We start from the raw sequence: 26370 nt of genomic DNA on the forward strand, positions 1-26370 counted from the left end.
CCTGAAATCAGGACCGCTGCACCCAATCCGCACAAGATTGGGCCTCACAGAAGGAAAAGCAGAAACCACTCCCCTGCTTCCAGTGCCCCCACAGCTATGCGTGGTTCCAGGGGAGCTGGTTGTATATATATGTGGGCGCTGGAAGGTCCCCTGAAGGGAAAACTCCAGCGTTGCAGCCCTGCTGGGATGGGCTTTTTGGTGATGCAACTTCCTTTGAATCACTCAAGGTCCCCAGAAAGTGACCTCAATAAACTCAATGGTTCACACACAGCCTTCTAGGAAAGAGGAGGCAGCTCTTAGCAGGCACAGGTCTGTCAGATCCCTCACCCTGGACTTCCCAGCTGAAAGATAGATGCCTGTGCGGCAAGAGGCAGGATGGACTCCGTGCAGTGTGCAGTAGCAGCTGGCGGAGGTCAGGCGTCTCTGAAGGAAAGCCCGGCAGGAGTCTCATGGATCCTTGTGGATCTCTCCTACAGGGTTTGGGAACTGTCCTAAGACAACAGCAGCTGCTCTGTCAGTCTCTGCTGCAAGGCTGCTGTGCTCTAAAGAGAAGGTCCCCTGAGGGTCACGGGGTGTGCTATTAGGGGGTGCTGTGGGCCTTTACGAGGTGGAACCTAGTGGTAGTCTTCAGGTCCTTGAGGGTGCACACCGCATGGGGAGGAGCACAGTCTGAGCAGAGCATAGCTCTCCACTGTATTTATTTCTGCAGGCAGCATCTCCCGCTGAACCTGGAGCAAGCCGACCCCCACCAGTCTAGTCAGATAAGGTGCCTGGAGATTTACTGTCTCTGCCTCCCGGGTACAGGGATTCCAGGTGACTGCTAAGCCGGCCTGTCTTTACATGGGTTCTAGGAACATAAACACTGGTCCACCGCTTGCTGGACAAGCACTTTCTCCTCCAAGGAGTCCACCTGCTCCTCTCTGCCATGTTTGAGAAGCAAATCACTCCCGCCCATACATGCAGCCAGCCACCACGGCCATCCATGACCTGAGGTGATGAGGTCATAGGTGGCCACTGAGGCAGCCTTGCCATTTGCTCTCATCCTCCAAGACTGTGAGCTACAAAAACCCTTTCTCTTTATGAAGTCACACGCCTCAAGTGTGCTCTTAGAGGAACACAAAGCTGTCAAATACGCCGCAAAGCAATTTTCCATTGGGTCTGTTTTATATCGCCAACAACTGATATTGAGAAGCGGGTATTTTTCAATTCATTTTACCATCCAGAGTGTAGGGTCCCCATATATTGGGGAATTGGGGGAAGAGGATTCTTACCTTTCAGGTGGAATATTGTCAGTGTTGCTACTGTGGCGCCTCTGCATTTTCCTTAGAACCTGAAAATCAACACGTGTGTGTGTGAGTCACATCCCGGGACAAAACCCTTGCCTGTTGCCATGGTAACTATAAACAAGCATCCCTCCTATGTTACATGGCTAGGGCTCTCTGACAACTTCCAAACCAGACTTCTGTCGTTTATGCCATGCAACCCGAGTATCCCACAGGAGAGAGGTGTTACCCCATCTCACAGGGAGGTCCTGAGAGCCACAGGTGGAGATGGCTCTATGTAAAAGAAGAAAATAGCTCATGTGACTGCGGACAGGTGCTAGATGGGCTGCAGTGAGAAGCAGACAGCGCTGCCCTTTAACTTGCTGTGTGACCTCAGGCAGATCAGAAACCTCTCTGTGGCCTTCCGCTCCCCATCTGTCCCATGGGAGGGAATGGCACGGTCAGACTGAAAGCCTCCTTCCCTCTCACACATTTGGCAAATGAGGGCGCGACTTCCCGTGGAGACACAGCACCTGGTGCACCGCAAGGAGCCACATGGACTTCAGGCCTCCATGTTGACGAAATGGGCCGTGGACGTTCAGGGCTCCTGCTGTAATGTGGCTACCGCATCCCAGAGACAGGAGGCCTTTTTTCCTTCCTCTTCCTCCAACACATCAGCCCTTGGGTGGCACAAAGCACTTGGGTGAACAGGTCATGGGACAACTTCTGCCATGCAATAAACGAAAGGATGCACCTGGTAACTATAACAGGTGATCCCATTTGCCCCGTAGTTCCGTAGCCTCTTAGCTACCCCCCTCTGAGGCACTTACGGCTGGTTATGGCTTCAATAGATTTGGCTTATTAGCAAACTATAACTCCTGGGGTTGAGGCCATAGTGCTGTTGATAAAGTGCTTGCACAGAGGCAGGAGGACCTCTGTACGTAGCCGGGCATGGTACTGTGCCATGTAATCCTAGCACTGGAGAGGCTGAAACCAGAGGATTCCTGGGACACCCTGGCCCAGTCTTTCTAGATGATGAGCCCTAGGTCCCAGTGAGAATTCCTATCTCAAAAATAAAATAGTTGATTCCCAAGGAATGATACCGAGGGTGACCTCTGACTGGCACACACGCGTATGCACATCCACACCCATGTGCAATCCTGCATGTGAGCATCCAAACACCCCCGCATATGTACGCATGCACGCGCACACACACTCACGTTCATGCGTGCGTGCCCTCCCCCCACACCGGCAGGAAGAAAAAGAGAGAAAATCATGAATCCTGATTGGGGAATACAGAAAACAATTTTCGAACTTCCACTGGCTTCCTAGTAAAACCAGATTTGCCAGAAGCCTCCAGGTTGTGCCCAAAACATCATCACTGCTTACAACCTCAGCTCCGTGAGTCGTACCTAGACACTCTCACGTTAGCCTTTCCCCAGCTCCAGGTCTTCACACTTGCTATTCCTCCCCCGGGATGCTTTTCCAGCTGAGGGTTACACAGCTGACTTCTCTGATACAAATGGCACCTCCTTCTGGAGGCCTTCTTTTCTCCCCCGGTTCCTGTGGGGTCTGGCTGCTGTCTTCACAGCCCTTACCATTTACATGGATGTTCATTTACATGAGCCATGAAGAGACCAGTGTCTGGTTTGCCCTCTACCTCAGCATTGCAGAGATGAAGGGTGATCAAGTACTTGTGCAAATACATTGGGTTTCCCAGACACAGTTTTCTTAGATCCCTGCACCTTGTCCCACCTCCCACACCAATAAAAGATCAAGAAACAAGGGGACAGGGCCTGGAGAGTGTGTAAACTGCTTCTGCAGAGTCCAGTTCCAGTACCCACATGGGCAGCTCACAACTACCTGTAACTATAGCTGCAGGTGATTCAGCCCCCTCTACTGGCCGTGGAAGGCACTTGCACTCACATGCACAAACCCACACTCACACATAATTAAAAAATAAAAACATCTTTAAAGAAATAAAGGATATGCTCCCACGAACAGGTTCAGCTTCCTGGAGTATTTCCCCCTTACAAACTGTCTGTTAGCCCAGGCCAACACAACTGGCCGTTGCAGGGCTTCTTACTTCTGCACAGCCTTCCAAGACCACCAACCTAGCATGCCACCAGCTAAGTCGCTTATCGCTTTTGCAAAGTTAATTTAGGTGGGGAAAGACTCTTTGGCACCATCTTCACATACAGTCAAGCGCTCTATCAACGAGCTACACCCTCGATCCCGCCATCTTTATAAAGAAAGGGAATGTCATCATGTAACAAGTCCCCAAGAACTTGCAATCTGGTTTAATACTCCCCCTGGCCCAACTACTCATCCTCGGGGAAAATAAAACACAGCATCGCCACGTTTCCATCTACAAGCTTGACGCAACGTCCTAAATTCAATGCCCACGACTCTGCTGCAGGCAGGCGGTACAACAACGAGTCCTGGTGCATATCTTGCAAGCAGGATGCAATAGAATGAATGAATGAACCGGCTCGGTTCTACACACTCTGGCCCTCCTTATGAGGCCACACACACCCTACAGGACGCTTGGGCTCAAGCGGCGTCCCCAGGCGGGTCCAGGGCCACACCGCGCGCACAGGGGAAGCCTCTCTGGCCAGGCTTGCAGGGCGGCAGGGGAGCGAAGGGCGAGCTTCGCCTTCGTTTACCTTCCAGACACTTCAGCAATCACGGCCTCCTCTAATCCAGCCGAGCCAATCACTGGCGTGGCCCGGGCGGCACGTGACTTCCGGCCGGATCATCTAGGTGCGCAATGTCGGCGCTAGGACCCAGGCACAGCAACGCCGGCCTCTGGTCTGCGACGGCCCGCCCCTGCCTCCGGATTCAGCCAATAGAAGGCCGTGTCTCTGCAGGGACCAATGGCAAGAAAGCACGGAGGGGGCCTGGCGGAGGCATCACTGGGCGGGGCGGAGAGTGCGGCAGATCACGTGCCCGGGGCGGCTGCTGCGGGGAGGCTGGGCAGGGTTAGGAGCGAATTTGGAGGGTCATGCCGCGGGGTCGTCTCTGCGCCTGCGCCGCTCCGGGATGCTGAACCTTGCAGAACTGCTGTGGCGCCGGGTCTTGCGCAAGCGCTGGGTGCTCGCCCTGGTTTTCGGGCTCTCACTCGTTTACTTCCTCAGCAGCACCTTCAAGCAGGTAAGCAAGCGCGCTCGGGACCTCTGTCCCTCTGATCCTTCTTCCTCCTCTAGCCTTCCTCCCCCAGATCTCTGTCCTCCCCCAGATCTCTGTCCTCCCCCACCTCACCTCCAGATCTCCTCCCTATTTCCTATGCTCCTCTAGTCCTCCTCCCCACTATCCCCCAGCTCTCCTTCCTCCTCCCTCACTTCCCTCGTCCTCCATCGGCCCTCCTCCCTCTGACCTTTCGTCCTCCCCATCCTTCCTCTGCCCTTCTTCAGCCCCCCTCCCACTCTTCCTCCGTCCCGTCCTTTCTCTGATTCTCTGCCTTCCTCCCGCCCATCCTCCGTCCTCCCCTGCCTTCCTCCAACCCTCTTCCCTCCCATCATCCATCCTTCTCCAGCCCTCCATCCTTGATCCTCTGTCTTCTCTGGTCCTCTGATGCCCCTCTGGTCCCACCTTGTAGTCCTTTTCCTTATAATGTGAAGCCATTCTGTACCCCCTCCAGGCCTCTGATTCTCTTCCTTTAAGTCTTGGATCATGCAGTACTTCTCCTTCTAATCATTTGGTCTTCCCTCCACCCCTCCTTCAATCCTCTACCCTCTGTCCTCAACTCCGTAGTCCTCCTCCCTCTGATTGTTCCCCTCGCTACTGTCCTCTGACCTTCCCTCTTAGCCTCTTGTCTATTGAAGGCTATATGGAGGGTCAGAAAGGGGGGACATCCCAGGTCTTTGTACCCTCTTTCTCCCTATGCCAGACCTGGCATACCAAGGCAGGCAGAGCAGGGACTCAGACCTGTGCCCAGCATTTCATCCTCAGGCACATTCCTGCTCTGCATCCAGACCTCTTGATGGACAGGTGGGCAGTAGGTAGAGGTGGCTAGGCCAGGAAGTGGCCAAGGGCTCTGTGCTATGTTTGCCTGGGTGACCCAACAGGCTTCTGGAGGTGCCCCTTTTTGTGCACACCTTGGTTGGGTGGATTTTTTTCCCCCTTAACCTTCTCTTTTCATTTTTGTGCAGAGTGAGTGTTCCTAGAGAGTTGCAGTCCAGTTTTAATAGGAAACAATACCCAAAGTTTCATTCTGGGTTACCTTCTGCCCTTCAGCTGTCCCCCCCCCCACCATTTATCCTTTGATCCAGTTTTACTTCTTTTCTCTTATCCATTCTGTTTTTATGTCTCACAGTCTTTGCAATGTGAGCTTTTGCTTTGCTACAGCCTGTCTTGTATCCCCCCCGTAGTCTCTTTGATACCTTGTTACAACAGGTGCAAAGTGTTCTCACTGCAATTTTGTTGCCATTTTCTGACGGCTAAGGGTACAGAACTTAACGGTTACTTAAACCTTCCTTGGAGGAAAGTCTCCTCAAATCTCTCCCGGCTTCTTTGGAAAGGCTGAGGGAGGCCACTCTCCTGAGAGGTCAAGTTCATGCATTAAATGTATAGATGAGTAGTGTGTAGATAAAAGTAAATGTCACCTGGGGGGAGGCAGGAGAGCTGGCGGGGGGAGTGTATCTCACTTCTCACCTGGTTGTAGGCACAGGCCAAGTATTGCAGAGCCATGTGTGGTCACGTGAGCAGCTGGCCTTCATGAGTTGTGTCTGTAGACTCATTTCCACACCCCATGCTCCTTCCTTTGTCTAGTTCGCGTGTGCTGCAAACTGACCTAAGTTTTCTCTCTACACCTGCCTGGGTGTGGACTAGCTTCGTTGTTCCTCTGAGTGCCATTAACATCTCAGTATGTTACTTTAAACTAACCCTGTCCAGAAAGTCCCAAATTCTTCTGTCTACTGCATCCTTTTCTTCTTTTCTGAATGGGGTGTGCGTGCGTGCGTGTGTGTGTCTTCTTACCTTGTCAAGATTTGACTTGAACTTATAATCCTCCTGTCTCGGTTTTCCAAATTCAGGTAATTGTTTCCTTTACGCCCCTGGAACAGAACCCTTGGCTCTCCGCTGCCAGTTTTGTGCCTTTCCAGTCCTCACCATCTCTCTAAGTGAGTTTACTGTTCACAGTCCTGTCATTCCTTTCTTTCTGTCACTCCTGTCCCCAAAACATTGGCTCTGGCTCTTCAATGTCCTGTGCCTGTTCATTAGCCAGAATTATGTCTGTCGCCCACTCGGGGCCAAGACACTCTGGTCTATTGCCTGGACTGGTGCGCAGCCCAGCAGGTCTTCTTTCTGTTTGACTCAGTCTGTGCAGTGACAAGGTTTCCACCATGGCCTTCCCAAACGGGGAATTCTTTGCTCAAGTGAAAAGAGCTCCTTTGAGTTCTCTGTGTGATTGAATGAATTTTGGTCACTCGGGACCCAACTGATCACAGTTAATGACTCAGGTCATGCTGGTGACCCAGTGTCACGCACTCCCCCGCCTGCCTATCCACCATTTGCAGGTGTGGCAATCACAAACCCGGTATTTCTTGTTTGTGTGCTTGCTCACCTGTGTCACCTCACCCTTCTTTTTCAACACAATTTTCTCAAGAACAGAGACCTGTCTGTCCTGTTCAGACACTCCAGCCTTCTTCTCTGTCCCTACCCCCAGGACTTCCTGGGGACCAGATATTGGTTCAAGTGAATCTTCTTGATGGGGGTGATGACTTCTCAGCCAGTTTATTCCTTTTTTTTTTCTTCTTAATCTTGGCTCAGATGCTGTCTACCTGGCAGCCTTCCCTACAGCCACATTTAAACTACTGTGTGTGGGGGTGTGTGTGTGAGATGAGGGTAGGCTGTGGTTTAAGTCTTTTAGGGGGGATTTAAGTCTTTTAGGAGTGATTTAAGTCTTTTAGGGGGGATTATGAAACCCCTACACCTGTTGTCTTTGTCTTTTTTTTTGTTTTGTTTTTGTTTTTGCTTTTCTATTTTCTCTGACACCAGGAGCATTGATAATCATTGCCAGCCTTTGCTGCCCTATTGTTATGACAGGGCCTTTGACTAGTAGATGACGAAAGTGCGTCTATGTGCAGAGCCTACGTGAGACTCAAGTCCCATCAGGGTGGAATGAACTTGTCTTCTTAGTGTGGGTTACAGCAACACCACATGAACTCTGGTGGCCTGAACAACACACATGCATCCTAGCAACGAGGAGGTCCCAGACTTGGATGCCTGCAGATTCTGCATGTGGTGACCCCTGCCCCCTGACCCAGCTACACACTGGTTCCTTCAGTCCCTTTCAGATGTACCAGTCTATCCATCCCTGGGGACTCCACCACATGACCTCACAGAATTCTAGTTCCCTTGCAGACACTCCACTTGTCAATCTGTGGATGCCACTATCCACTCATGCCATCTTGGGAGTGAAGGGTTTGGCATTGATTCCAATGTAGCAATGGGTATTCAGTTCACAACTGGGTAGCTACACACAACTCGGTTGGCCCTGGAATGCTATCACCTGTGAAATACAGCTCTTAAAAGTGGCTGGTAAGAAGTACTGTCAGGTTGTGAAGTGTAAGGCATACTTCTGCATACCTAGCCAGCCCTGTGTTGTTAGCCTCTGCTTTTGCCCTTGGGGTGCTGAGAGCCTGTGTTTCAATTCTGGTTCTTGGAGCCCTATCCTGTGCTGCTCTTGAAACACCCTCCTGTGCGGCTCTCGGAGCACTCTCCTGTGCGGGTCTCGGAGCACTCTCCTGTGTGGCTCTTGGAGCACTCTCCTGTGTGGCTCTTGGAGCACTCTCCTGTGTGGCTCTTGGAGCATTCTCCTGTGCAGCTCTTGGAGCACTCTCCTGCGTGACTCTTGGAGCACTCTCCTGTGCAGCTCTTGGAGCACTCTCCTGTGCAGCTCTTGGAGCACTCTCCTGTGTGGCTCTTGGAGCATTCTCCTGTGCAGCTCTTGGAGCATTCTCCTGCGTGACTCTTGGAACATTCTCTTTTGGAGCACTCTCCCATATGACTCTTAGAGCACTCTCTTGGAGCACTCTCCTGTGTGATTCTTGGAGCACTCTCTTGTGCGGCTCTTGGAGTACTTTCTCTTGGAGTACTCTCCCATATGACTCTTAGAGCACTCTCCCTTATGACTCTTGGAGCACTCTCTTGGAGCATTCTCCTGTGCAACTCTTAGAGCACTCTCTCTTGGAGCACTCTCCTGTGTGGCTCTTGGAGCACTTTCTTGTAGGTCGTCAGATTGCTTTGCCTAAGACTCATTTATAGCTGCCACCTCTTTCTTTCTCGGGTTTCAGGCCATTTTCTTCCCGTGTAGCTTGGCCTCATGTCTGTGAAGTGGGACCAAAGGCTGGGTGTTCCTCATCCGTGTCATCCTCAGATCCTGTGGCCATCTTACTCCTCCACCAAGTCTCCTTCACAGGACTGGAGTGTGATTAGGAACTGGATCTTTTCGAGAAGGGGTGGTGTCTGATTGTGTTACAGACCAGCCCAGATTTTCAAATTGAGGCTCTCCATTTGTGACAAGGTGACAGAAGTAAACCGGCTAACATTCTGTGCGTGGTGATTTAAAAAAAATGGGATCATGCTGCGGGGAGTGGTAGTGCTCATTTTTGATCCCAGCACTTGGGAGGGCGAGGCAGTCAGACCTCCATGAGTTCAAGCCCAGCCTGGTCTATAGAGTGAGTTCCAAAAAGGTGGGAATTTCAAAAATATAGATTCCTCTGGCTTCCCCTGAGAATTCAAGTCTCACGGTTACTGGTGGCCTCCAGCCGGGGTCTAATGATCTCCATTCTTTAATCTGTGCTGTCTGCACTCTCTTTCCATCGCCTGCTCTCTCATTCTGGTTCTTCCCTGACCTCTGTGGAGGTGGCTCCCTTCACCCCTCCTTCTCTTCATGGGTTCTGGTCTTGGTGTGTATGTAGTTCCCACCCTGTGGGCTCACTGTGAGGTACTGGGAGCACAAGCCAGACATTTGTATTGTGAACTTCTGGGGCTTTGTTTTCAGAGTAACCTAGCTGATCAGCTTCTAGAATATGGTGTGCACACCCCGGGAGAATCCCCTTCAAGAAGTCTGTGAGGTCTAAATTAGATTCAGAATCACTTAAACCATGTTGGCCATGTTCACCTGTGGTGACACTTACCTCAGCTGTCACCAATCATGGTGGAAAGCGCTCTAAGAGATGGTGGTACTCAGCACACCAGGACATGAACGGCATTTGCCCTATATCAGTGATTCTCAACAGGGGTCATCTTAGACCGTTGGAAAACACAGATATTTACATTACGATTAATAACAGTAGCAAAATTACAGTTATGAATTAGCAATGAAAATAATTTTATGGTTGGGGTCACCACAGCATGAGGAACTGTATTAAAGGGCTGCAGTGTTAGGAAGGGTGAGAACTGCTACCCTAGATAGAGTGTAATCTTTCCGGCTCCTTAGGCAGGTAGAGCAGCTGACTCACGGAGAAGGAAGTCGGGAAAATAACTAATTTTAAGCTCCTACCTGCTGTGCTGAGACAGGAGCTAGAGAGCCCATGCTGTCTTCTGCAGGCTGAAGTCTGGCTGAGTTACAAGCTAAACTAGCCACCCCCACTCCCAGCCACATTCTTGTCTGAAAGAATGAGTGGTCAATGGTTTGTTCACCTCACAGTTTTGCTCGAATGGAGAGAGCCTTCTCCCTCATAGAGGTGTTCTGACCTTTCCCACTGCCAGGGATAAACACGAACTTCCAAGCGAAAGCTCGGGATTTTTGGAGACTGTGTTCCCTCCCTGGAGCTTGCTGACTTTCCTCAGCTGTGATGTTCGTGACTGTGAGTTTGGGGTGTACTGTGACAGAGTGGGCACCATTTGGCAGCTCTGTGAAGATGTGTTCACAGAGCCGTGCCCATGGGCGAATCCTACAGGCTGCACTCAGAGTCCAGGTGTGCCCTCTGAGACACAGCTCGCCCTCTGAAGTGGCAGTTCACTTGGGTGTGCAGCCCCCGTGGTTTTCAGTAAGGGCACAGTGAGGTAGCCGTTACCACCGTCATAATTTAGGGTGCCATCATTGACTTTCCCCTTCCTGTCAGCCCTCAACAATCTCTAACCCACTTTCTGTTAAAAGAATTTTTTTTTTACCTTATTATTTATTTTGTGTGAGAGTGTTTGTATGATGTTGGGGGAGGGCAGGAGTGTGCGTAAGCCCCATTGCTCATGTGACCATCAGGACAGCTTTTGGGAGTCAGTTCTTCCTTCCCGTCACGTGGTTCCTCAGTTGTCAGGTTGGAGGCCAGCATCTTCACTTGCTGAGTCATTGCAGTAGCCCACAGGGTCTAGGAGCCAGACACTGGTCATCGGGCTCTCGTGGCAAGGGCTTTTACCCCTGAGCCATCTCTCCCATCCCCACCTGGGTATTTCACATAGATGAAATCGTATGCACGCGTGATCTTCTGTGAGTGTGGTGGTGTTTCCAGACTCAACTGTGTTATCTCATGACCCAGTGTTCCCCTGTAGGTAAGTGTCACATCAGTCCACGTCACTGATGGGCACTGGGGCTTCATCTTTGGGCAGAAAACACCCACTTGATGAGTTTTTGTGTGGACTTGTTCCCATCACTCACTAGCACAGGCTTTGCCTGGCTTTTTGAAGATCCTCATGGCTACTTTCCAGTGGTCGCCCTGTAATGCACGTGTAAGAAGGACATCTGTCAAGTTTGGGTATAGAACTTGGTGTCTCGTATGGTACAGGATCAACCATGGTGCTATACAGACTTGTCCATTCGTACAGAGACTTCACAGGAGGTAAACGCCCTTCCTGGCTTCGGTCCACATAGTGGCCAGCAGCAGCTGTCTGGCCTCTCATTGTGTGTGTGTTGGGGGGTCATCTCACTATGTAGTCCTGGCTGTCCTGGAATTCATTAGGTAGACCAGGATGACCTTAAACTCACAGAGATTCACCTATCTCTGCCTCCCAAGTGCTGGGATCAAAGGCATGTGTCACACCGTACCCAGCTTATAATATTTTTTAAAAACATCTTTAACCAAAAACCAAAATCAAAAAGAAAAACCAGTGGCTAATATGCCATGAGTTCATTAATAAATACTTGATTTAAAATAAATATTTTCAGAGTTACGTTTTAGTTTTCCACCAGTAGACACGAACTCACATTGTGGGTCCCCCATGGCTTGGGCTGTTCTCACACAGGCCCCCTGCCCGCTGCGTCTTTGTGGGTCAGTCCTGTCCTGAACGTGATTTCTGGCTTGGCTGCTGGCTGCTGCCCTGCAGCTGGGTATCCAGCTTGTCTGACCCAGCCTGGGCTCCACCTCTCTTCTATGAGGTGGAGGTGTGAGAGGAATGCCCCTGGGTGATGTTTATCACAGATGGAGAGGAGGCTTGTGGCGCCCAAGTCCCCTGGGCCCCTCGACTCTTCATCCCTAAGATACCTCAAGCTTGTGTAGCAGTCTTTGCCCAGACGGCTGCTGGCCCAGTCGTCCTGTAGCCTTGGATGCCTCTTTTCTTGGGTTTCTACCTAATTAATGCTTCAGGGGATAATTTAAATTGTTAGAGATGGGAGTGCAGGAGAGGGTGCTATCGGGGGAGAGGGTTGGGGATGATGAGTGGCGCCAGGTGACCTAGGCACAGCACTCCCCACAGGTGCGGTGGTGGAGCGGGCACTAGGGGCACTGAGGTCTACTCCCTAGGTGCCTGCCATCTGTGGGAGCGTGAGGGAGGGTAGGAGATGACTTCAGACACTGATCTAGAATGTGGGGTACATTAGCACAGGTGGGTCAGGGCATGGCAGGGTGGGGCACTTCTGGGGGCATCTGGCCTCAGGTGAGGGCTAAGGTTCTCTTTGTACTTAGGTGATGCAGTGCTTTGTAGGGCTGGGCTGTCTGCTGAATTCCTTGTAAATGCATTAACCCCTTTTGCTGGAAAGCAGTTACCTATGTGGATGGGTGCCCGCTTACGTTGTCTGCATTACTATGTAGATTGGCTCCACTTAACTTGTCTGCAGTACTATTTTATTGCTGTGATCATGCACCATGACCAAGGCAACTTCTAAAAGAGGTTGTTTGGGGCTTGCAGTTTCAGAGGGTTAGGGAGTCTGGCAGCAGGCAGGTGGGCAGGCAGGGGGGCAGGCAGGCGGGCAGGCGGGCGGGCAGGCATGGTGCCAGAGCAGCAGCTGAGAACTCACATCCTGATCTACCACCACAAGGCAGAGAGGTAACTTGTGCTTTTGAAACCTCAGAGCCCCCCACCCCTGTGACACACCTCCTCTAACAAGGCCACACCTCCTCATTCTTCCCAAACAGTTTCACCAACTGGGGACCAAGTGTTCAAATATATGAGCCTTTGGGGGCCATTCTCATTCAAACCACCCCGTGGGCGTTATAGGAAGTGTGGCTGAGTACAGAGAGCCGCCTCACCCCCTTTGAAACTGGTTATCAGCAAAGACTTGTTCTCTGCAAACTTTACAGAGCATGGCACTGGCATAGGGTGGGTGACCAGCAGAAGGGTCACATGGTATACAGGTGTGGCTTCTTCTTGTCCTTCCTTTTTTTTTTGGGGGGGGGGTTCAAGACAGGGTATCTCTGTACCTTTGGAGCCTGTCCTGGAACTAGCTCTTGTAGTCCAGGCTGGCCTCGAACTCACAGAGATCCGCCTGCCTCTGCCTCCTAGTGCTGAGATTAAAGGCATGTGCCACCACTGCTCGGCTTCTTCTTGCCCTTTCATTGGAATGTTTTTGCTTCTCTTACTTGAGGTGTACTGGCTTCTCCCTTAATTTACAAGTGATTCCTCCATCTTTAAAACCTCTCAGCACGGGAAAGGTGGCTCCATGGCTAAGAGTGCTTGCTGCTCTTGCAGAGGACCCAGGGTCTGTTCTCAGCTAACTCCAGTTCCGTGGGATTGGACACCCTCTTCTGGTTACCATGTATACCCCACCCCCACACACAAATAATAAAAATAAGTTGTTTTTTTTTTAAAGTTCTTTATAACTGTAATCCCCTGCTTCCGGGCTGCAGTTCTCAACCTCAGATGTTTGCAGTGGCCTTGGTCTGTCTCCTCCATTGTTCAGACTCCTGTGCAGATTCCTTAAGGTCAGCTGTGCCTCGCATGGGAGTGCTGTGCGTCTCTGGAACATGCCTTTCATTTGACCCTTCTAATTACCCCTAAGACCTACACAGCTTGCTTCCTAATTAGCCTTTTAAAAACCTGAGGCCAGGCCGTGTGTGTGTGTGTGTGTGTGTGTGTGTGTGTGCGTGCGCGTGCGTGTGCGCGCGCGCGCGTGCGTTGGCTGTGCAGGCTCCACAGCTGTTTGCACTTACAAAGAACGTTCTCTTGTGTCTCTGCCCACTTCCACTCCCATCCTTCCTCAGTAGTGGATCTGTGTGGACTTCTAACATCCTGAGGCATCGGTGGCTCTGAGTAACCACCATAGCCTTTGTCAGCCACCCCTTGGAGCACTCCAGTAAAGTAGGGCACTGTGTAAGAATCCCCTTGGAATGGATTTTTTCTATTATCGCTGTCTGAGACAGGGCCTTTCTATGTAGCCCTGGCTGTCCTGCACTGTCTTTATGTAGACGAGGTTTCTTTGAATCCACAGAGATTCGCCTGCCTCTGCTTCCTGGGCACTGGATTAAAAGTGCGCGCCACCTCACTCTTGAATCTTGAATGAAAACAATACACATATTTGTGAAAGCCTTGAAGATGAGACAGCCCAGAAGGGCAGCAGGAACTCTGCTGGAAAGCCCGGTACCCACTGGATGGAACTGGTCTTCTGTCCCTTCCACATGCTTACCTCCTGACTTTAAAAGTGGGTCACGGCCGACTTTTCACCCATAGAGTCCTCTCGGCAGGTTTCGAATGTTCAGGTTTGGCAAGTTCAGGTGCTGGAAAACCACGAGGCCTGGGGGCCTGTGGCAGAGAGTCTTCTGGGGTACACTGTCAAGGCCTGCTCCTGAGCGACTTACAGGGTGCACCTAAGAGACCCCCTGCCTCCCAGGGCTCCTGCAGAGTTGACATCTGTCCTGTCCTGGGCCTGCTAGCCACGTCTCTTATGAGAAACAGAAAGGAGAGGCAGCACACAGGGAAGCCATCTTGGAGGACTGTTTTCCATGAGCACATTAAAAAAGGAGGGGAATCCAGTCCCGGTGGTGGTGAGAGAGGTCATCTGGGTAAATGCTGGGATATTGCCGTGGTGGGTCAGACTTTGAGGCAGTTATCTGGCCCAGCCTACCACTTACCACTGTGAGGGACTCACGGGACTTTTCCAGAGCCGCACACTGATCCGCAGTGCCATCCTGAAAGCAGAGCCAGGGCTTGTGTCTGGTCTGTGGAGGCTGTGTCTCCTTAACGATAGTGCGCCAGCATGATGGATTATTATGCATCCATGAGGATTTGATTATCTAGATAATGTGGGACTTGGACATGTTTAACTACCCAGTAGCGTCGAGAGCAACTGTAAACATGGTCAGAGGTGAGCGTGCCGAAACCAAATGTGCACACCTTTAATCCCAGCACTCAGGAGGCAGAACCAAATGCACTTGTGCTTAAATGTTGGGGTTCTAGGTAGTTTCTGAATTTCATGTTGATAAGCACTGTTTTTGAATGAACCTTTCCTTTTGGATAATGATATACAAGGATTGGCATTGTTTTTCATTTAGTTTCTCCTATGGTCAACAATCAGCGTATTGCACTCGGGAGGCAGAGGCAGGTGGATCTCTGTGAGTTCAAGGCCAGCCTGGTCTACAAGAGCTAGTTCCAGGACAGGCACCAAAGCTACAGAGAAACCCTGTCTCAAAAAAAAAAAAAAAAAAAAAAACAGCGTATTTTCATGTGTTTTGGTTTTTTGGTTTTTTGTTTTGTTTTGTTTTCCTACTATTGAAGGAGAGTTGTGGGAAAGCCCAGCGTGTGGTTTCTGTAGAAGGCACTCACTAAGGAGTTTCCTAGAGCTAGGTGTGTGTGGACATGCAGGCATGGCGGTGCACACCATGATCCTACAGTCCCAGCACCTGGAGGCTGAGGCAGAAGGATTGCTGTGAGTTCCAGGCAAGCCTGAACTGTAGGGTGAGAAGCTCTGTCTTAAAACCCTAAACAGGCCAGAGGGAGAGAGGGCCATTTAGAGTTGTTTTGTTATTCATTCATGATTAGGTGCATCCAAAAGTGGCTGCTTTGTGCTTGGCTTGTTTGCAGCTGGGCTCGTCCTCTAGTTTAAAGATGTGGCTCATGTCTAAGAGAAAGATCCAGGCTCTCACCTCAGGGCTGCTCCTCCCTTGGTGTGCTAGGCAAAGGGCTATGTAGCGAGAATGGCATCTAGGAGCAGCTGTCGGACGACTGCTCTGTTTTCACACACAGAAACACCTTTGTGAGCTGTCAGGCCTTGCCTTGCCCTTAAAGTTATGCCCTGGTTCGGGTTTTCTACACAAGTCCTTGTCACGGCTGAGTCCTCGTGGACCGAGCTGTCAGGCGACAGTCTGATGTGATCAGACTAACATGTCTCCTCCTGGTTCTAAAAGTGTTCAGGCTTTATGTTCTGTTCCGTGGTATGTGCATTTTAGTATTTCAAAGCTTAAATTGCCTGCGGGGGGGGGGGGGAGGTTTTTCTTCTAGAATTCCATAGAATCTTTATCTGCTTCTGGGGCCTTGAATGATCAGCACAGCCATTGGGGAGGATAGCTTTAACTTACCACACTTTCCTGCTGGCTTACTTTGTGACTCTGCTCAGATGGTGCCCATGCCAGGAGTGGTGGGGCTAGGGTAGAGGGGGGGCGGAGGTGTATTCTCTTGCACGGCAAGTGAAGCGGGAAAAACGCCTTGAACCTTCCTTTCCCCCTGTGGTCTCATTGCAGGAAGAGAGGGCGGTAAGAGACCGGAACCTTCTCCAGGTTCAAGACCGTGAGCAGCCCATTCAGTGGAAGGTCCAGTTTAACCTGGGCAATAGCAGCCACCCCAACAACCAGTGCCGAAACTCTGTTCAAGGGAAGGATCTCCTCACGGACGAGCTGGGTACGACCTCCCTTCCCTGCTCTCAAGGTCCTGTGACTCTGGATAGCCTTGCCCCACAATGCTTTGTCCTTCCCGCTCCTCTGTGTCTTCTATACTGTTCTCTCTGTCCCAGGCTCCCTGCAGCATCTGGGAAGCTTGGCTGAGGAGCCAAACTCCTAGCAGGTTCTCTTTGCTTGCCGCTCCAGCCTTGGCCTCAGGCCCAGGCACAGGGGTTCCTCATCTTGTTTCTCGTGTGTGTGTGTGTGTGTGTGTGTGTGTATATGTGTGTGTGTGTGCACGTGCGCACCACGTGGTGTTTGTGGTGGCCACAGGCTAACCTGTAGGAGATGTTTTTCTCCTTTCGCCATGTGGATCCCAGGGATTGAACTCAGCCTGTTAGCAGCCTCCTTTACTGGCAGAGCCGTCTTGCTGGCCTGTAAGTCTTCCTATCAGAAAAGAGAGATTACGCCGGGCGGTGGTGGCGCACGCCTTCAATCCCAGCACTCGGGAGGCAGAGGCAGGCGGATCTCTGTGAGTTCGAGGCTAGCCTGGTCTACAAGAGCTAGTTCTGGGACAGGAACCAAAAGCTACGGAGTAACCCTGTCTCAAAAATCAAAAAAGAAAAAGAAAAGAGAGATTACACACAGACCTGTTACTTCACCAAGAAGATGCAGTTAGCCGACAGCAAATGGGGGAGGGGGGCAGGGGCCCAGCTTGGAGGCCCCGGGCTTGTTTCTACAGACTCAGAAAACAGGAAATTGTAGTACAGGTGGCAGTTGGTCATTTTATTGTTCTGTAGCTACAAAAACAGTGTTTTCCTTCTAGTTAATTTAGATCAGACAGACTCATGGATTCCTTTAGTTAAAACATCCAATATTCAGCTTCTCAACCCCTAAAAATCCCACAGAGGCCACACGTTTTATTTTGCCTTTACAAATATGGGAAACGTGGTTTTAATAGAACAAAACAAAAACGACTTACGGCTGTTGATGCTGTTTAGTAACGAGATGCCACCGTGTCGCTAGGGTAACAGGGCTGTTAAACCAGATAGCTAATTAGAGTCAAAAACTTTTCAGAAGCTGGAAGTTAATTTTCTAGGCAAGATCAACACATTTGCTGGCCCTGGTCTCGCAGGACTTGGCAGAAATATCATCTGCAGAGCTCATCGGCACCGCAGTGTGTGTGTGGACTGAAACATCACAATGCCCTGTATGGTTCGTGTAGGGGTTTTTTGTTTTTGTTTTTTCAACTAAAAATAAAGAAGCGCTGGAGAGATGGGTCCGTGGTCAAGAGTGCTGAGTGCCTTTGCAAGAGGGCCTGCCTGTGTTTGAGTCTCAGCATCCACGGAAGACAGCTCACTAACTACCTGTGACTCCAACTCCCAGGGATCCAGCGCCCTCTTCTGGCCTTGGTGGGAATCTGCACTCACACATGTGCACACACTTATAGTTAAAAATAAAAATTACACGGGGAGAGGCGTGGGTAAGCCTGCTCTCCTCAGAAGTTAGACCTGGTCACTGGGAGGTGAGCACCGGAGTTGAGTGCTGGGAGTTGGCAGTGGGAAGGAAAGGAAAGGGCAGGCCGTGTCAGCAGGTTGCTCTTGGGGTGCACGGTATTGTCCATCTCCACGATACAGAGCTGCTGTATTGTTATCATCTGGGGTGGAATCTCCCTGGGAATTCCGTTCAGAACCCTTGTCAACAGCATGAGCGGGGGCAGCTGGGGAGGAAGCATCTCCTAGCACTTATCTCTTCGCTCAGGAGACACTGTAGCAGAAACAAACAGAGCCGCCAGCTCCCAGGTGGTGGGAGTTGTTCTCTCCTGGTCTCCCCAGTGTGGAGTGAGGGCCCCCTAGTGTCCCCTCGGTGTCAGTGTTCTGCTACTCTGCCCTCTCCTGCACAGACCTTGTTTTCCAGAGCAGTTCTGAAAACAAGTTCTCCTCCACCAGCCTCATTCTCTGGAGACAGAGCTGGGGCACTCAGATGGGCTGATGCTGGGGACAGCTGCTGCACACACATACCTGAGGGGCCCTGCACACACCTGAGGGCCACACACACATACCTGAGGGGCTCTGCACACACCCGAGGGCCACACACGCATACCTGAGGGGCTCTGCACACACCCGAGGGCCACACACACATACCTGAGGGGCTCTGCACACACCCGAGGGCCACACACGCATACCTGAGGACCCGCATGAATACAGGAGGGCCCTACACACACACCAGAGGGCCCCTTCCCACACCTGAAGACCCACACACATACCTGAGGGGCCCTGAACACACCTGAGGGCCCCCACATACACACCAGAGAGTTCCTGCACACACCTGAGGGCCAACGTGCATACCTTAAGAGCCCTACCACCACAAACACACACCAGAGGGCTCCTGAACACACCTGATGGACTACACACATACCCAAGAGTCCCTGTACAGACCTGAGGGCCCACATGCATACCTGAGAGCCCCTACACAGAGCTCAGGGCTAACATACATACCTGAAGGCCCCTGCACACACCTGAGGGCCCCCACATACATGCCAGAGGGCCCCCACACATACCTGTTCCCAAAGGGTACAAGGACTTGTCTGCCTAGATGCTCTGAATAGTAAAGCGGCACCAGAGCAGTGGACTGGCTGACACTGGACGTGCTTATCTGTGTGATGGGTTTTCTGAGCTGAGGAGTGAATTGGGTTTTTCTCTCCCTCAAGGGTTTGAGAGCGTCACCCCCAGTTCTCGGGGGGGTGGCTGTGTCCCTCCCCCACCATGTTTGTGTACACTGGAAGCAGAGTTATGAAGGTGAACTGTGACTTCCTGTTTTAACAATCCCTTCAAGTAGGCTGATGAGAAGCCAAGGACAATGGCACTAGGTTTCGATCCTAATACATGAACTGGCTTTGTGGGTGCTTAGCCTGTTTAGACGCTCACCTTCCTGGACATAGATAGAAGACCTTCGTCTTCCCGCAGGGCAGAGAATTTGGACTGCTCTTCAGTATCGAGAGGGAGGGGGAATGGTGTGGGGGGAGGAGAAGAGGAGTGGGGATAGGGGGAGGGGACTGGGGGGAGGGGGCAATATTTGGGAGGAGGGGAGGGAAATGGGGAGAAGGTGGAAATTTTAATTAAAAAAGAAAAAAAAATGGAATTCACAATTTTCTATTGCTAGTAACTTGGTACCATCATAACATCACAGTGCAATTTATAATTGTCATAGTCATCATGATGCTGCTATCAACAAGCTATTGTGCTGCCAGGTATGTAAAATATAGCAAATATAGCTGTATACAGCACATAGCGAAAATTAACAACTACTGTTGATTGTATTTCAAATAAACTAATTTTAGACGATGCTTTGCTATTAAGGTTCCCCTTAGGTTGTGTTGGGCTGGCTTCTCATGTGGACAGCACACATTGTGTCTTCAGGACCACATTGAGTTTTTCACTTACACTGTTTGGGTTTGTGTACGAGCAGCCTATGATGCTGATATGCTGATATGCTATGGCTTCTCTTAGTGAGTGCCTCAGAATTTTTCCCTTTGTATGACATGTATGACTATGATGTATGTGAATTAAAGGTATTTAGGAAGCCTAAAAAAAAAACAATCCCTTCAAGTGACCACAGAGCAAGCACGTAGAAGCCATCAAAAGCTGTGTGCTTGCTTTTTAAATCCGTAAAGTACTCGTTTTTTATGAATGGGTGCCTTGTTTCTGTTTTAGACTTTTTATTTATATATTTTATGTATATGAGTACTCTATCTGCATGTACACCTTCATGCCAGAAGAGGGCATCAGATTCCACTAGAGATGGTTGTGAGCCACCATATGGTTGCTGGGAATCTAACTCAGACCTCTTGGAAGAGTACCCAGTGCTCTTAACCGCTGGGCCATCTTCTCCAGCCCTATCTTAGTCTCTTTAAGAGAGGCCGAGGTGAAAGATTGCTTGCTTATGTTAGCACCCAGCCGCGTGGGCGTGGCGTGGTGTGGTGATGAGCTCACACTTATGCAGTAGACTGGAAACTGGTTGAACACAGTGACAGCGTGGATCTAGTTAGTGGTGACCAAGGAGCCTGACTGCCTAGGTGAATCCAGCCCTGGTGCTCAGCCGTGTCCCTGGCTTTCAGGCTATGTCTGCGAGAGGAAGAACCTGCTGGCGAACGGCTGCTGCGATGTCAAGGTCCCCAGCACGAAGCAGTACTGCTGTGAAGGGTGCCTGGTCAATGGTTGCTGTGAAGTCTACGAGTACTGTGTCTCCTGCTGTCTGCAGCCCAGCAAGGTAGGGACTCCAGCTCCCCGCCGCTTTGTCTTCTGGGCATCTTCTGGGGTGCTCAAGAGGAGCTTTATAGGTACACTGGCCTCTCCTGAGAGCGGAGCTGGTCCCTGGTTTATGGTTCCTTCACAGAGAGGACCATGCTATTGCTAACCAAGGATCTGGTGAATGAGAGAATCCCTCTGGGCAGGCTGCTTTGGCCTGCCGTTACTACCAGTACTGAATACCTTGTTTCCATAGCAACTTCTGCTGGAACGCTTCCTCAACCGGGCAGCTGTGGCCTTCCAGAACCTCTTCATGGCCGTTGAAGACCACTTTGAACTGTGCTTGGCTAAGTGCAGGACTTCATCGCAGGTCAGACGTGGTGCTGGCTCTCGCTGGGGGAGGTGGGAGGGAAACAGAGCTGGAGATCAGAGCCAAAGTGGAAAGTGTCTTCGTTGGTACCATGTTCTGCTGCTTTGGTGGGTGCAGGGTGAGACATTGAGGTGCAGTAGGCGGTCATTGAGAGGAGGTAGTCATTTGTCCTGGGGCAGATCTGTGGCTTCCTTCAGGATCCCAGGGGTAGGAGGTGGGAATTTAAAGGCGCATGGATCATATCCGAGGCCTGTAAGGCTCTTGGTGAGCATGCACTCATTGCCTAACCCTGAGCGCTCTGCTCACTTGCCATGTCCCTGCCACCCGTGAGGTGCCCTGGAAGGCTTCTGCCCCCTCCTTTGTTTATTTCCCCTCTTACATTTATTCTGGCCTTGGGGAGGCACATGCATACACGCCGGGACAGCTTTTGAATGTCAGTTCTCTCCATACACCATGTGGGTCCTGAGGCCCAAACTCAGGTCATCAGCCTTGGCGGCGAGCACCTTTCCATGCGGTGCCATCTTGCCGGCCCAAGTTCCCGGCCTCTGTGGCTGGGCATTTGTCGTAGCTCTTTGTAAGGTGTCTCTTCCACAAGCATACTCCTCTGGGCTAGCCGGCTCGCGCCTGTCTCTGGCCCTCTGTAAGCTTTGGGTTTGTTCTTGGTAACTCCCTTTTGCACCTCTAGTTCACTGTGAGAACGTCTGGGCCAGAATAGAAGGAACTCTGGAATGTGAAATTCCACTGGTCTTGACAAGGGCCAGGCTTCCCAGGTCAGTGGGTGTAAGGGAAGTGTGAGAGGGGCTCAGCCAACTCGCTTGCTCTTCCTGGCTAGTGCTGGAAAAAGGGACTGATACTAATAGCAGCTTCCTGTAGCCAACAAAGCGGAAGGTACTTCCTATTTTGCAAGGAGAGACCGTTCTCAATGGCCACTTGGTTCGCGTGCCCGGAGACTGGGCATCCAGTCTGCTAAGTGCAGTTAATAAGACGCATAGCTTTGGTAGAGGCTGATTAATGAGCACTAGAGCAGCCAAAACCTCAAATAACTCAGAGGACAAAGAAGTTTGGGAAATCTGTCATCGGGCGGTGTGGGGGGATTGTCTGGGCTCGACTTCACTCTCTGTGCCCAGCCAGAGAGGCTCTTGGAGGGTGCTTGGCTTGCACACAGGCCCTTAGTGCATGACAGCCATTTGAAGTGGCGTCTCCCAAGTCCCTTGTAGGACTCCTCACCAGGGACCTGATCTCTCTGCCCACAGTCAGGTGCCGATCCCACTGCATCTCCATCTGTTTCGGATCATTTTGTTCTTTGCATACTTACTGTCGTGTGTGTGTGTGTGTGTGTGTGCGCGCGCGCATGCGTGTGTGTGGCTATGCCACCACATGTACGTGGAGGTCAGAGGACAGCCTGTAGAGTTTGCTTTTTATTCTTCCGTGTGGGTCCCGGGGATCAAACTGAGGTCTTCTCAGGCTTGGAGGCAAGCGCGCTGTGTTAACCGTCTCACCTTGTCCTTGTTTTGGGGTTTGAGACGGGGTCTCATGTAGCTAGGCTGGCCTCAAGTTCACTGTACTGCTGAGAATGACCTTGAGTTTCTATTCCTCCTGGCTCCCGTGTTGGCATCACGAGTGTGCACCACACCACCCATTTTTATGAGGTGCTGGGATCAATCCCAGGGCTTCATGCATATTAGGCAAGCACTCTGCCAGGCTGCGCCATACCCTAGACCCTATTTCAGATGGATTGAGAAGTAGTCTCAAAATGCCCAGCTTGCAGCCAGGTTGTTCAAAAACTCCCTGGTAGACAGAAGAAGAAAAGACACAGTAGCAGCGTCTTGTCTGTTTTTGTGGCCCTCAGCGCTAAGAATCCTACTTCATTCCAGAAAGTTCCTCAAACCCCAAGGCACACTGGTTTTGAGGTGGAGTGGGCGGGGAGTGTGTGGCAGTCACTGCAGCTGACCCTCTCTGTCCTTCTCCCGTCTTCCTTCGTCAACAGAGCGTGCAGCATGAAAACACGTACCGTGACCCCATAGCCAAGTACTGCTATGGAGAGAGCCCACCCGTACTCTTCCCCGCGTGAGGCCTGTTGGAGAGATACCCAGAACCAGCCCGGTCCACGTGAGATGATGAAGGAGGAAGCCAAGGAGGACCCTTGGCTTTGAGCATGTCCTGTGGCATCCAGTGTCTCTGTCTCCCTCACCTCCACCTGGAGCAGACAGAGCTCTTTTGTAGAGCAGGCCCGGTGAGGCCCCGGCACCCTGCCTGGCTGTGGCCGTGGGACGGCTGCAGGGCCAGGTGCTTGATCCCGTGTTGTAGTTTCTAATGACTTCGCAGTGCTGGAAGTCGCACTGTTTTGTGCAGGACACCTTTGCCCGTGCAGTTGGATCCACTCAAGGAGGTGACTGCTCTACGTGGCTCCTCACTGTCACAGTGACGTCGTTGCCGCGCCAGACCCAAGTGTGTCTCCGGGAGTGTGGGTGTACAGACTTATTTTTGGTTGTTTTAACACCTGGCCAGCAGGCCTTGTATCTATATCCCAACATCTAGGGGTGTGTAGAGCCTCAGGGAGGGGCTTGTACCCACTGAGCCTGCATAGAGCTGCCCTGGTGTGGTGGTCGGAGGCCTGAATCCCCCGATGATCTCCCAGTGGAATTTGCTGTCACTGTACCCCTGTTGAAACCCCTCAGCCTTGGGGCAGGGGAGCCTTTCCCTTGTCTGTCACAGAAGCCGGTGGGGACCTGGTGAATGCGGTCTACGGCACTCATTCATTCTTACCGCTCGCTCTCCGCTCCTGGCTGTGTGCCAGGGGAGAGCTTGTTAAGCTCCTACTTCAGCCTAAAGTTTTACATCCGCTCTCAGTGGGAGACATATGCGGCAGCCATGCAGGAGAGCATCCCAAAGGCAGGCCGGTGTCCAGTGCTTGCGGGAGTAGACAGTTGTCACCGGTAACTGAAACTTGGGTTTCAAGCATGGGGCAAGACCCCTCCTTCTTGACTCTCCTGTCTTTTTCTCCAGTCTCCTATAACACACACGGCTCCTGGAGACCCTTCACTGACCCTTACAGAGGCCACGGCATTTGTGGTTTGGGCTCAGGTTGCCCTGGTGTCAGGCATGAGTCTCCAGATTTTCTCTCAGCAGCTTCATAAAGCCGTGTCTCCCAACTGTGTTTGCTCTCCGGATGGAATTTCCTTCAGTGCCCTCCTGCTTCCTCTTCTTGCTCACCTCTGTGGAAGGAAGGACAGGCTGATGGGCATTGTTCTCGTTTGGGGTCGCCATGTGCGGATCAGATCCAGGACTTTGTGTGTGACTGGCAAACTTTCTGCTACTGAGCCCTGGCCCTGGCTAGGGAATCAATTTTTACTGTTAGATCCCAGTGATTCTGTTCCGTTTGCTCTGGACTTCTCAGTGTGTGGATTCAAAGTTCACGAAAGAACTGGGTGCACCTGCACATTCTGGTGCATTCTGGAATGTTCTGGCATGTTCTGATGTGTTCTGGCTTGCTTACTCATTCTTTCTGGTAACCGGGAGATATATAATTTTTTTAAGACAGGGTCTCCCATTGCCCAGGCTGACATCCAGCTTCGTATGTGTTTGACACCAACCTTAAATTCCTGATGCCCTTTGCACCTGCCAAGAGCTGGGGTTATAGGTGCATGCCAGCTGCATGGCTCATCAGCCTTGTAATGCCAGTCTACCCTTGGTCAGCGTTGGAGTTGGTTAGTCACTCCCTTGGGTTCATTTTCACTCCCAAGAGTGGCGACACGGGTTTAATGTAAACATCATGTCCGTTGCCAGTTCTCTCTGACCTGGCACTGGAAAGGCATGTGTGTACAGTCCTTGAGTTTATAGACCCCGAACAGTTGAGGTCAAGAATCCAGTTTACTTGTGTTTCACTCGGGAGATGAGGAAATAGCTTACCCTCCCAGGTCCCTACCAGGATAGAGTAATCAAAACCCACAGAAGAACTTCACCTCGAATCCCGCCCTCTTCTGAGGACGGACGGCTTCAGTTATCCCAGATAGGAGAAAGATACCACGCCGAGTCGGTAATGCAGAGGTCACTTTTGATTGACTGTGGAATATGGGTTTTGTGTTTTAATCATGCTGGGGAACACACACACACACACACACACACACACACACACACGACTGGGGAAGTCTGGGGAGGGGGCAGGGTGGGAAGAGCCGCAGGTAGGAGTGGTATTGAGGAGGCCCGGAGGCCAGTGTTCACAACGGTATGCTAATAGGCACCATAGTTAGGCTTTTGTCCTCAGTGTTTTTTTTTTTTTTTTTTGACTTGATACTAACGATAAAATAATTACCTAAAAATCACACAGCCTAGAGATAACCATCAGCTATTTTCGACTTCTCTGTGACTTTCCAGGCAGAACAAACAAAAACCCCAGGGCGTTCCTCCCCAGTGGAAACACTGCCTGTGAGTCTGTTGTCTGCAGGCTCATGTGTGTGACACCCGTTGAGGACATCTGGTCCCTTCCGTGGGGGTGGCCCACTCTTACTGAGCACGATTGTTAGCTCAACTCCTGCAGCCACTTCTCCACAGGGGTTGGAGGTGTCTGTCTGACCATCCCTCAGTCCATTTCATAAACTGTCTTCAGTGTTCCAATTTGTATTTATTATTATTATTTTTTTATTTTTAAGATCATGAGCCTGTGTGTACCAGCTCAGACTAAATAATGAGTTCTGGGTTGCAAAGATAATTTTTTTTTTAACTTAAGATGTTTAAGGGGCAGGTGAATTAACCCAGTGGACCTGGGTTCGGTTCCCAGCGCCCACACAGGAGACCCACAGCTGATGGGATGGGATGACCTCTTCTGACTGTCACAGGTACCCTAATATGTGGCATGCGTTCACACAGACACTACAAACACACAAAAGTAATGTAATAAAGATAAATCTTTTAAAAACTAAATCACATTTAATCATTGGGGGGTACACACGTGCCATGGTTTGGGTCGGAGGAAAAGTTTTGGAAGTTGGTACGTTTATCCACCATGTGGGCATGGAGCTCAGGGTGTCCATCTTGGTGGCCTTGGCCCACGGAGGCATCTTGCTGGTCCTGTCTGAGTCTGTGTCCATAAGTGATAAAATACACAAGTGCTATTGATTGTGTTTATTAAGTCACTGAGCGGAACCCCACATGGTTTGATTGGCCATTTGTTTTGTCTTTCTTCCCATTGGTTACTACAGAAAATTTTGAAATGAAGCCTTAAGTAATTCTCCCTCTCCCTATCCATCTCCTTTCCCCTCTCTTTTTCCTTTGACACCTGGTATCTCTGCCCTATGTTAGCCTCACACTCTCCATCCTCCACCCTTAGCCTCTGCTATTTAAACCTCCGCTGAGCTTCTCACTTAACTTGCCCTTCTGCGACACTTTCAAGCAATTAGCTCACGTTCACAAACCCATCTTTCTAATAGATCTCGGGCCGTGGGTTTGTAACGGGGGCAGCTCTTCCCCCCACTCTTGACCCTCAGGAGACATTTGAAAGTGTCTAGTCTCCTTATAGCTGGAATGGG

The 26370-nt window shown here is 51.0% G+C and overlaps 2 protein-coding genes across 3 annotated transcripts in view; one reads left to right on the forward strand and one right to left on the reverse strand.

Annotated features, from left to right (window-relative positions):
* The window catches only part of Rnft2 (ring finger protein, transmembrane 2), a 54311-nt gene extending 50286 nt beyond the window's left edge, over positions 1-4025 (reverse strand). The window contains exons 1-3 of one of the 2 annotated variants that reach the window (XM_057765947.1): positions 3929-3994; positions 1796-1942; positions 1272-1330 (exon numbers count right to left, since the gene is read on the reverse strand). In XM_057765947.1, coding sequence (XP_057621930.1) covers positions 1272-1330; positions 1796-1819 — 83 coding nt within the window. In that variant the 5' untranslated portion in view covers positions 1820-1942; positions 3929-3994. Of the gene's footprint in view, positions 1-1271; positions 1331-1795; positions 1943-3928 lie in introns of both variants that reach the window. The other variant, XM_057765948.1, reaches the window with a different exon arrangement.
* Positions 4026-4214: 189 nt separating this feature from the next.
* On the forward strand, positions 4215-25164 carry Spring1 (SREBF pathway regulator in golgi 1). Its single transcript, XM_057765496.1, has 5 exons — positions 4215-4415; positions 16094-16250; positions 20346-20497; positions 20732-20845; positions 22833-25164. Exons 1-5 carry the CDS (start codon positions 4305-4307, stop codon positions 22914-22916), a joined length of 618 nt encoding a protein of 205 aa, XP_057621479.1. The 5' UTR covers positions 4215-4304; the 3' UTR covers positions 22917-25164.
* The last annotated feature ends 1206 nt before the right edge of the window (positions 25165-26370 follow it).

This window comes from Chionomys nivalis, chromosome 3, assembly GCF_950005125.1.
Source record: "Chionomys nivalis chromosome 3, mChiNiv1.1, whole genome shotgun sequence".
Taxonomy (NCBI): Eukaryota; Metazoa; Chordata; class Mammalia; order Rodentia; family Cricetidae; genus Chionomys; species Chionomys nivalis.